General features: G+C 42.4%; 1 protein-coding gene across 4 annotated transcripts in view; it reads left to right on the forward strand.

The window, feature by feature from the left end:
• RNF157 (ring finger protein 157) overlaps positions 1–12,147 on the forward strand; it is a 311,334-nt gene that overhangs the window by 198,493 nt on the left and 100,694 nt on the right. For all 4 annotated transcript variants that reach the window (XM_053709373.1, XM_053709378.1, XM_053709366.1 and 1 more), the window contains exon 8: positions 11,921–11,964. In XM_053709373.1, the coding sequence (XP_053565348.1) occupies positions 11,921–11,964 (44 nt within the window). The remainder of the gene's footprint in view (positions 1–11,920; positions 11,965–12,147) is intronic.

Here is a 12,147-nt window from a genome sequence, read left to right on the forward strand (position 1 = left end):
TTAGTAATAATCCATTACCTGTTGTTGTTCCTTCAACATATAATGTTCAGGATGTTCCTGTTAATGTTAAAGAATTTGTTTCTAATTCTATTCGGAAGGCTCTGTCTGTTATTCCTCCTTCTAGTAAACGTAAGAGGTCTTTTAAAACTTCACATATTTCAGATGAATTTTTAAATGACCGCCATCATTCTGACTTATCTATATCTGATGAGGATCTATCTGGTTCAGAAGATTCTGCCTCAGATATTGACACTGATGAATCTTCATATTTGTTTAAGATGGAGTTTATTCGTTCTTTACTTAAAGAAGTGTTGATTGCTTTAGATATGGAGGAGTCTAGTCCTCTTGATATTAAAACTACTAAGCGTTTAAATTCAGTTTTTAAACCTCATGTAGTTATTCCAGAAGTTTTTTCAGTTCCTGATGCTATTTCAGAAGTAATTTCTAGGGAATGGAATAGTCTGGTTACTTCATTTACTCCTTCTCCAAGGTTTAAGAAATTGTACCCTTTGCCATCTGATAGATTAGAGTTTTGGGAGAAAATCCCCAAAGTTGATGGGGCTATCTCTACTCTTGCTAAACGTACTTCTATTCCTACGGCAGATAGTACTTCTTTTAAGGATCCTTTAGATGGGAAGCTTGAATCCTTTCTAAGGAAGGCTTATTTATGTTCAGGTAATCTTCTTAGACCTGCTATTTCTTTGGCTGATGTTGCTGCAGCTTCAACTTTCTGGTTGGAGGCTTTAGTGCAACAAGTGTCAGACCATAATGCTTATAGCATTGTTAAACTCCTTCAACATGCTAATAACTTTATTTGTGATGCCATTTTCGATATCATTAGAATTGATGTCAGGTATATGTCTTTAGCTATTTTAGCTAGAAGAGCTTTATGGCTTAAGTCTTGGAATGCAGATATGACTTCTAAGTCAACTTTGCTTTCTCTTTCTTTCCAAGGTAATAAATTATTTGGTTCTCAGTTAGACTCAATAATTTCAACTGTTACTGGAGGGAAGGGAGCCTTTTTACATCAGGATAAAAAATCTAAAGGTAAATATAGGGCTGCTAATCGTTTTTGTTCCTTTCGTCAGAATAAGGAACAAAAGCCTGACCCTTCCTCTAAAGGAACAGTTTCTGTTTGGAAACCTTCTCCAGTCTAGAATAAATCCAAGCCTTTTAGAAAGTCAAAACCAGCTCCCAAATCCGCATGAAGGCGTGGCCCTCATTCCAGCACAGTTGGTAGGGGGCAGGTTAAGATTTTTCAAAGATGTTTGGATCAATTCGATTCAAAGTCTTTGGATTCAGAACATTGTTTCACAAGGGTACAGAATAGGTTTCAAGGTAAGACCGCCTGTGAGAAGATTCTTTCTTTCACGCATTCCAGTAAACCCAGTAAAGGCTCAAGCGTTTCTAAAATGTGTTTCAGATCTGGAGTCAGCTGGGGTAATTGTGCCAGTTCCAGTTCTGGAACAGGGCCTGGAGTTTTATTCAAATCGGTTCATTGTTCCAAAGAAAAAGAATTCTTTCAGACCAGTTCTGGATCTAAAATTATTGAATCGTTATGTAAGGATACCAACATTCAAGATGGTGACTATAAGGACTATTCTGCCTTTTGTTCAGCAAGGGCATTATATTTCCACAATAGACTTACAGGATGCATATCTTCATATTCCAATTAATCCGGACCATTATCAGTTCCTGAGATTCTCTTTTCTAGACAAGCATTACCAGTTTGTTGCTCTTCCTTTTGGCCTAGCAACAGCTCCAAGGATCTTTTCGAAGGTTCTCGGTGCCCTTCTTTCTGTAATCAGGGAGCAGGGTATTGCGGTATTTCCTTATTTGGATGATATCTTGGTACTTGCTCAGTCTTTACATTCTGCAGAATCTCACACGAATCAACTTGTGTTGTTTCTTCAAAGACATGGTTGGAGGATCAATTTACCAAAGAGTTCCTTGATTCCTCAGACAAGGGTAACCTTTTTGGGTTTCCAAATAGATTCAGTGTCCATGACCTTGTCTCTAACAGAAAAGAGACGTCTGAAATTGGTTTCAGCATGTCGAAACCTTCAGTCTCAATCTTTCCCTTCGGTAGCTTTGTGCATGGAAATTTTAGGTCTCATGACTGCTGCATCGGACGCAATCCTTTTTGCTCGTTTTCACGTGAGATCTCTTCAGCTTTGTATGCTGAACCAATGGTGCAGGGATTATACAAAGATATCACAATTAATATCCTTAAATCCCAATGTTCGATCTTCTCTGACTTGGTGGTTAGATCACCATTGTTTAGTTCAAGGTACCTCTTTTGTTCGTCCAAACTGGACTGTGATCTCAACAGATGCGAGTCTTTCAGGTCGGGGAGCTGTATGGGGATCTCTGACAGCGCAGGGGGTTTGGGAATCTCGGGAGGCGAGATTACCAATCAACATTTTGGAACTCGTGCGATTTTCAGAGCTCTTCAGTTCTGGCCTCTTCTGAAGAGAGAATCGTTTATTTGTTTTCAGACAGACAATGTCACAACTGTGGCATATGTCAATCATCAAGGGGGGACTCACAGTCCTCAGGCTATGAAAGAAGTATCTCGGATACTTATATGGGAGGAATCCAGCTCCTGTCTAATTTCTGCAGTTCACATCCCAGGTATAGACAATTGGGAAGCGGATTATCTCAGTCGCCAGACGTTACACCCGGGCGAATGGTCTCTTCACCCAGAGGTATTTCTTCAGATTGTTCAGATGTGGGGACTTCCAGAAATAGATCTGATGGCCTCTCATCTAAACAAGAAACTTCCCAGGTATCTGTCCAGATCCAGGGATCCTCAGGCGGAAGCAGTGGACGCGTTGTCACTTCCTTGGAATTATCAACCTGCTTATATCTTTCCGCCTCTAGTTCTTCTTCCAAGAGTGATTTCCAAAATCCTAATGGAGCGTTCCTTTGTACTGCTGGTGGCTCCAGCATGGCCACACAGGTTTTGGTATGCGGATCTCGTTCGGATGGCAAGCTGCCAACCTTGGACACTTCCGTTAAGGCCAGACCTTCTGTCTCAAGGCCCATTTTTCCATCAGGATCTCAAATCATTAAATTTGAAGGTATGGATATTGAACGCTTAATACTTAGTCATAGAGGTTTCTCTGACTCAGTGATTAATACTATGTTACAGGCTTGTAAATCTGTGTCAAGAAGTCTGGAAGACTTACATTTCTTGGTGTTCTTCACATAAATTCTCTTGGCATTCTTTTAGAATTCCTAGAATTTTACAATTTCTTCAAGATGGTTTGGATAAGGGTTTGTCTGCAAGTTCCTTGAAAGGACAAATCTCTGCTCTTTCGGTTCTTTTTCACAGAACGATGGCTAATCATCCAGATATTCATTGTTTTGTACAGGCTTTGGTTCGTATCAAGCCTGTCATTAAGTCAATCTCTCCTCCTTGGAGTATCAATTTGGTTCTGAGGTCTTTACAGGCTCCTCCGTTTGAACCTATGCATTCTCTGGATATTAAATTACTTTCCTGGAAAGTTTTGTTCCTTTTGGCCATCTCTTCTGCTAAAAGAGTTTCTGAGTTATCTGCTCTTTCTTGTGAATCTCCTTTTCTGATTTTTCATCAGGATAAGGCGGTGTTGCAGACTTCATTTAATTTTTTACCTAAAGTTGTGAATTCTAACAACATTAGTAGAGAAATTGTTGTCCCTTCATTGTGTCCTAATCCTAAAAATTCTCTGGAGAGATCTTTACATTCTTTGGATGTAGTAAGAGCTTTGAAATATTATGTTGAAGCTACTAAAGATTTCAGAAAGACTTCTAGTCTATTTGTTATTTTTTCTGGTTCTAGGAAAGGTCAGAAGGCTTCTGCCATTTCTTTGGCGTCTTGGTTAAAGTCTTTGATTCATCATGCTTATGTAGAGTCGGGTAAATCCCCGCCTCAAAGGATTATGGCTCATTCTACTAGGTCAGTTTCTACTTCCTGGGCTTTTAGGAATGAAGCTTCTGTTGATCAGATTTGCAAAGCAGCAACTTGGTCTTCTTTGCAAACTTTTACTAAATTCTACCATTTTGATGTTTTCTCTTCTTCTGAAGCAGTTTTTAGTAGAAAAGTACTTCAGGCAGCTGTTTCAGTTTGATTCTTCTGCTTATAATTTCAGTTTTTTTCATTATAAGATTAAAACTTTTTGATTTGGGTTGTGGATTATGTTTTCAGCGGAATTGGCTGTCTTTATTTTATCTCTCCCTCTCTAGTGACTCTTGCGTGGAAGTTCCACATCTTGGGTATCTGCTATCCCATACGTCACTAGCTCATGGACTCTTGCTAATTACATGAAAGAAAACATAATTTATGTAAGAACTTACCTGATAAATTAATCATATTAGCAAGAGTCCATGAGGCCCACCTTTTTTGTGGTGGTTATGATTTTTTTTGTATAAAGCACAATTATTCCAGTTCCTTATTTTTGATGCTTTCGCTCCTTTCTTATCACCCCACGTCTTGGCTATTCGTTAAACTGAATTGTGGGTGTGGTGAGGGGTGTATTTATAGGCATTTTGAGGTTTGGGAAACTTTGCCCCTCCTGGTAGGAATGTATATCCCATACGTCACTAGCTCATGGACTCTTGCTAATATGAAAGAAATGAATTCATCAGGTAAGTTCTTACATAAATTATGTTTTTCTGAGCAGACAGACATTTCATCCCGGGGAGTGGGAACTCAATCCGGAGATGTTCTCCAGCTTAACCCTCAGATGGGGGATGCCAGAACTGGATCTGATGGCGTCTTGGCAGAAAGCCAAGCTTTCAAGGTACGGCTCAGGGTCAAGGGATCCACAGGCCGTTCTAATAGATGCTCTGGCAGTCCCTTGGGACTTCAGGCTTGCATAACTGTTTTCTCCGTATACTCTCCTTCCATGAGTCATTGCTCGTATCAAACAGGAGAGAGCGTCAGTGATTCTAATACCCCTGCGTAGCCTTGCAGGGTCTGGTATGCAGACCTAGTGGAGATGTCGTCTCTCTCACCTTGGAAACTGCCTCTGAGGAATGACTTTCTACTTCAGGGTCTTTTCCTTCATCCAAATCTTGTTTCTCTGAAGCTGACTGCTTGGATATTGAATGCTTAGTTCTGTCTAAGCATTGTTTTTCTGAGTCGGTCATTGAGACCATGATTCAGGCTCGCAAGCCTGTTACTAGAAGGATTTACCATAAGATATGGCCGAAATATCTTTATTGTTGTGAATCCAAGGGCTACTCTTGGAGTAGGGTCCAGGATTCCTAGGATTTTGTCTTTTCTCCAGGAAGGTCTGGAGAAGGGTTTGTCAGTCAGTACTCTGAAGGGTCAGATTTCTGCTTTATCTATTTTGCTACATAAGCAACTGGCGGATGTGCCAGATGTTCAATCTTTTTGTCAGGCCCTGGTCAGAATCAGGCCTGTTTAAGTCTGTTGCTTCTCCTTGGAGCCTTATCCTTGTTCTTAAAGTTTTGCAGCAGGCTCTGTTTGAGCTGTTATCTTTGAAGGTTTTGTTTCTTATTGCTATCTCTTCTGCTCGGAGAGTCTCGCAACTCTCGGCTTTGCAGTGTGATTTGCCTTACTTTATCTTTCATGCCGATAAGGCGGTTCTTCGTACTAAGTTTGGTTTCCTTCATAAAGTTATTTCGGATATTGATACTTTTGTCTCGGCTGAGGCTTCTTTTGAGAAAAAGGTTCTTCAAGCAGTGGTGCCTTCTGTTTAAGTCTACCTGTCTTGTCCCTCCATAGTCCTATGTGTCCTCTAGCTTGGATATTGGTTCCCAACAGTAATTGAGGACACCGTGGACTCACCATATCTTAGGAAAGAAAACAAAATTTATGCTTACCTGATAAATTTATTTCCAGGTATGGTGAGTCCACGGCCCCGCCCTTTGTTTTAAGACCGTTTTTTTTACTAAACCTCAGGCACCTCTACACCTTGTTTTACTCCTCTTTTCTCCATTTACCTTCGGTCGAATGCCTGGGTTTGTGGGAAGGGGAGTGATGCTTTACAGCTTGGCTGTGGTGCTCTTTGCCTCCTCCTGCTAGCCAGGAGTGATATTCCCAACATTTATTGAGGACACCGTGGACTCGTCATATCCGGAAAGAAATTTATCAGGTTAGCATAAATTTTGTTATGTTCGATGTGTAAGATTTTATTTATACGTTATTGATTTCCTTGCTAAGATAGGGAGAGTCCACGGCTTCATTCCTTACTGTTGGGGAAATACAACACCTGGCCACCAGGAGGAGGCAGAGACACCCCAGCCAAAGCTTAAATATTCTTCCCACTTCCTCATTACCCCAGTCAGTCTTTGCCTTTCGTCACGTTGCACATGCAGTTCCCCGTAGCACATCTAATCCTCCAGCCGGAGGGGGTCTTCTTCCTGCGGACTTTGCCACGTAGTTACAAACGGCGGTGTCCACGACCCTCAGTGCATTACCTCGCTCAAACACAAGAGAAGGGTTAAACGTAGCTCTCCTGACCCAGAGTCATCTAAATATTTATTGGATTTAGCTATTATGTCCTAGTTATCCGATGATGAGTTTACCTCTGTAGCCTCAGAGGGTGAACTTTCTGGGTCGGTGTCCTTAGCGTCTAAGCCTCCTGCTCCAGAGGAACGGTCCTTTAGATTTAAAAATGAGCACTTGCGTTTTTTTATTAAAGGAGGTTCTGTCTACGTTAGAGGTTCCAGAGGCCACGCTGCCTGAAGAACATATGATACCTAAATTAGACAGAGTTTACGAAGACAAGTAAGTTCCTTTGACTTTTCCTGTGCCGGTTAAGATGGCGAACATTATTAAGAACAAATGGGAAAGAATTGGTACTTTTTTTTCCCCCTCGTCTACTTTTAAAAAGTTGTTCCCGGTCCTGGACTCTCAACTGGATTTGTGGTGCTCTATTCCTGAATTGGATTGTGCTATTTCTATGCTTGCTAAACGTACTACTATACCTCTTGAAGATAGTTCTTCGTTCAGGGAACTGATGGATAAGAAAATGGAAACCTTTCTAAGAAAGATGTTTCATCATATGGGATTTTTGTTTCAACCGGCGGCTGCAGTTGCCGGAGTGGCTACCTACTGGTGCGACTCTTTGTCGGAACTCCTTGAGGTGGAGTCTCCCCTCGAGGATATTCAAGACAGAATTAAAGCTCTGAGAATTTCTAATTCTTTTATCTGTGATGTGAACATGCAAGTTATTCGCCTAAATGCAAAGGCCTCTGGCTTTGCGGTCCTAGCCCGCTGGGCGCTATGGTTGAAGTCTTGGTCTGCGGATATGACTTCTTAGTCCAGACTCCTTTCTCTTTTGGTCCAGGCCTGGACATTATTTCTACGGTTACCGGAGGCAAGGGTACCTTCCTACCGCAAGATAAGAACAAGTTTAAGGGACGACAATCTTCTAATTTTCGTTCCTTTCATTCTGACAAATCCCAACGACAACAATCCTGCTCCAAGCCCGAGCAACCCAAGTGTACTTGGTAGCCGGCTCAGTCCTGGAATAAATCCAAGCAGTATAAGAAGCCTGCTGAAAACAAATTGTCATGAAGGGACGACCCCCGATCCGGGATCGGATCGTGTAGGGGGCAGACTGTCTCTTTTTTTAAGATGCCTGTTTCAAGGACGTTCCGAATCTGTTGGTCCTGGAGGTGGTATTTCATGGTACAAGATAGGCTTCAAATCGCATCCGCCAAGGGGCAGATTCCTTCTCTCGAATCTGTCTACCAGACCAGAAAAGAGGGATGCCTTTCCAGGGTGTGTTCGGGATCTATCCTCCTTAGGAGTTGTTCTCCTGGTGCCTATCGAAGAAAGAGGTTTGGGGGTTTAATTCAAACTGTTCGTGGTCCCAAAGAAGGAAGGAACTTTCCGCCCAATTCTGGACCTAAAGTGCTTAAACGTATTTCTCAGTGTCCCTTCCTTCAAGATGGAGACGATAAGGTCCATCCTTCCTTTAATTCAGGAAGGCCAGTTTATGACCACTATAGATCTGAAGGACGCTTACCTTCATGTTCCAATCCAAAGGGAACACTTTCAGTTCCTGAGGTTTGCATTCCTGGATCATCCAGTTCATTACCCTTCCGTTTGGCCTAGTTACTGCTCCAAGAATCTTTACAAAGGTTCTGGGGGCTCTTCTAGCCGTTGCCAGAACTCAGGGTATTGCAGTAGCCCCATACTTGAACGATATTCTGGTGCAAGCACCATCCTTTCATCTTGCGGAAGAATTCTCGGAGTCCCTTCTCAGTCTTCTTCGATCTCATTAATGGAAGCTAAACTTAGAAATTAGTTCTCTTATCCAAAGTACGGGGTGGAATTCCTGGGTACTATAATAGACTCCATATCCATAATGAATATTTCTAACAGACCAGAGACGTTGCAAGTTAACTTCGGCATGTCTTGCCCTCCGGACGTTCTTGAGTCTATTTGTGGCTCAGTGTATAGAGGTGATTGGTCTCATGGTGTCCTGCATGGACATAATTCCTTTTGCCAGGTTCCGTCTCAGACCTTTACAACTGTGCATGCTGAGGCAGTGGAACGGCGATCATTCACATCTGTCTTAACAGATTGTATTAGACAGCCGGTCGAGAGAATCACTCTCTTGGTGGCTCTGTCCAGCTCATCTGTCCCGAGGGACATGCTTCTTAAGACCATCCTGGGAGATTGTGACTACAGACGCAAGCCTATCAGATGGGGAGCTGTTTGGGGTGCCAGGAAGGCACAGGGGTTGTGGACTCAGGAGGCGTCCTCCCTCCCGATCAATATTTTGGAACTACGGGCAATCTTCAAGGCCTTGAAGGCTTGGCCACTTCTGGGTTCGTCCCAGTTTATCAGATTCCAATCAGACAATATAACCTCGGTGGCTTACATCAACCATCAGGGGGGGAACAAGAAGTTCCTTGGCAATGAAGGAAGTAGCTCAGATTCTGGAGTGGGCTATGGCCCACAGCTGTTCGCTGTCAGCGATCCACATTCCGGGTGGGGACAAATGGGAGGCGGATTTTCTCAGCAGGCAATCCTTCCATCCAGGGGAATGGTCACTCCATACTGAGATGTTTGCAGAGATATGCAGCAAATGGGGGACGCCAGAGATAGATCTCATGGCGTCCCGTCTCAATACCAAGCTACCCAGGTACGGTTCGAGGGATCCCCAAGCAGATCTAATAGATGCACTAGCAGTGCCCTGGAGGTTCAAACTCTTATATCTTTTTCCTCCATTACCGCTTCTTCCTTGAGTGGTGGCCCGCATCAAGCCGGAGCGGGTTTCAGTAATCCTGATTGCTCCATCATGGCCGCGAAGGACGTGGTTCTCGGTTCTAGTGGGGATGTCCTAATCTGCTCCATGGAAGTTACCTTGTCGCAAAGACCTGCTGATACAAGGTCCATTTGTTCAGCAAAATCTAGATTCTCAGAGACACTGCAGAGGTTTAAAGCTTAGGCAAGATAAGTTTCTCTCAGAGTGTCATTGATACTCTTATTTAAGTATGTAAACCAGTTACTCAGCGTATCTACCAAAAGGTGTGATGGACCTACTTATTCTGGTGTGAGGAACATGGTTTTTCCTGGCACAGAGTTAAGGTTGCCAGGATCTTATCTTTTCTCCAGGATGGGCTGGAGAAGGGCCTTTCTGCTAGTTCCCTGAGGGGACAGATTTCGGCCCTGTCGGTTTTATTGCACAAGAGACTGGCTGAGCTTCCAGACGTGCAGTCCTTTAAGGTGTGTTAAGATCTGGGGCTCCTCCTTGGAGCCTAAATCTTTTTTTTTATCCGCTATTGCCTCTGCGCGCAGAGTTTCTAAGATCTCTGCTTTGCAATGTGTGATCCCCCTTATCTGATTTTTCATGCAGATAAGGCAGTTTATATACTAAATTAGGTTTTCTTCATAAGGTTGTGTCAGATTGCAACATCAATCAGGAGATTGTGATTCCTTCCTTGTGTCCTAATCCTTCATCGAAATAACGCTTACTTCACAATTTGGATGTGGTTCGCGCCTTGAAGTTCTATCTTCAGGCTACTAAGGAGTTTAAACAATCTTCCTTTTTGTTTGTTGTCTATTCAAGGAAGCGTAAGGGGCAGAAGGCTACTTCAACTTCCCTCTCTTTTTGGTTAAGGAGTGTCATCCGCTTAGCTTACGAGACAGCGGTACATCGTCCTCCTGAGAGGATAATGGCTCATTCCACTAGAGCAGTGGCTTCCTATTGGGCCTTTAAGAACGAGGCCTCTATGGATCAGAATTGTAGGGCGGCTACCTTGTCCTCCTTACATACTTTTTCAAAATTTTCCAAGTTTGATGTTTTTGCTTTGGCTGAAGCCACTTTCGGGAGAAAAGTTTTGCAGGCTGTGGTGCCCTCAGAATAGGATCCGCCTTTTCCTTTTTGTTCCCTCCCGTTATTCATTCAGTGTCCTCTGGAGCTTTGGTATAGCTTTCCCAACAGTAAGGAATGAAGCCATGGACTCTCCCTATCTTAGGAAGGAAAACATAATTTATGCTTACCAGATAAATTCCTTTCCTTCCGGATAGGGAGAGTCCACGGCACCCACACGTTTTTTCTCATCTATGGGTGGTCCCCTATTATTTATTTTATTCTTCTGGCACCATTCATACTTTTCCTTGTTCCCTCAGCAGAATGACTGGGGTAATGAGGAAGTGGGAGGGATATTTAAGACTTTGGCTGGGGTGTCTTTGCCTCCTCCTGGTGGCCAGTTGTTGTATTTTTCAACTGTAAGGAATGAAGCCGTGGACTCTCCCTATCCGGAAAGAAAGGAATTTATCTGGTAAGCATAAATTATGTTTTTCAGTGTCCAAACCATACCCAATACTTTTCTTTGCATACGTTTGTAATTATGTCCTGCTTGCTCATGTACATTTTTGCACTTTCTCTTTGAATACCAGTGGGTGTCAAGGATTACTTTTTATTTTGCATATGATTGGTGGGGGTGTGGTCTCGCCCAAGGATATTGCTCTACCCTTCTTTATGGGTGGACCGGCATTGCCTCGCACTTACAAGACATTGAAACATTTCAAGGTCAAATATGTAACAATAATTATATCTACTTTTCACTGCAATCGAATAGTTTAATCCTTTCCGTTATTACTAATGCTTTACAATTTTGCCTTGATTTGTGTACAATGTCCCTTTAATAAAAGGGAAAAAGGGCATGATGGGTAGTAATGTTCTGGAAGGGCTATTGAAAGAAGCAAAAAAAAAAAGACAATTGTGAATAATATAGAGGAACTGGATTGTGTGTGTTTTTGTTGTTGTTTTTTAAATAATGTAAACTAAAAATATTTAGAAACCTATATTTAGCCTGTATTAGTACGGCATTGTAGAGTTTGTCCGGAGAATTTAGGGTATTTGAAGAGAAAAAAGTGTAGTTTGGGAATGCATCTTGGAGAGTCCATCCACTAAGTATATATGTGGAAGGAGTTTGTCTCAGTCAGGAGTATAGGAGGAGAACCTGGCTGAGAAATCTGTAGAGGATGAGTGTGTCTATTACTAAGATAGGGAACATGGTCCACCAGGAAGGAAGAGATTTACTTGTTAGAGTAGTTGTGCTATGAAGGTTTATATACAAACAAAAAGCCTTGCACTCTGGGGTACAGTAAAGTAAAAAAAAAAAATCTAATTTACTCCAAAGTACAGTTGAAAAATATAGCAAGCCATAAGAGTATATAACCCTGACGTGCTTAATCATAGGTGCTCTTGAGGTTCTAGAGAGTCTCTTCTTTAGGGTATGACGATTGTTTGTAACAATTGACAGCTAAGAAGTGTCAACGCCTGGGTTTCTGGCTAATGTTGGTATACAGGGTAAGAAGAAAAGAAGTTGTAGGAGTCTGTGTTAGATTGAGTACTTCAGTCCTGTTTGGGTTGATCTTCTAGTTATAACGAGGCTGAGGATTTGATTTGGCTATGAGATCCTAATGCTGGTTTCTTTCTTGCAGAACATCTGGGACACTGTCATGTGCTGATGGCAACATTTGAACGGGTGAAGAACACTATATATGTACTATATGAATAGAGTATGCCTACTGCTGCCTTGTCCGCATTTAGTGGTGTATGTTTGTGCCTGGTGCAGCACTGTGTGATGTGTGTAGTGTTGCTTTTCTATGCTCTACAGGCAGCATGGTGAGGAAACCTGGCGCTACCCAGCCTCAAACAGAATTTATCA

The sequence above is a fragment of the Bombina bombina genome, chromosome 1 (genome assembly GCF_027579735.1).
Source record: "Bombina bombina isolate aBomBom1 chromosome 1, aBomBom1.pri, whole genome shotgun sequence".
Taxonomy (NCBI): Eukaryota; Metazoa; Chordata; class Amphibia; order Anura; family Bombinatoridae; genus Bombina; species Bombina bombina.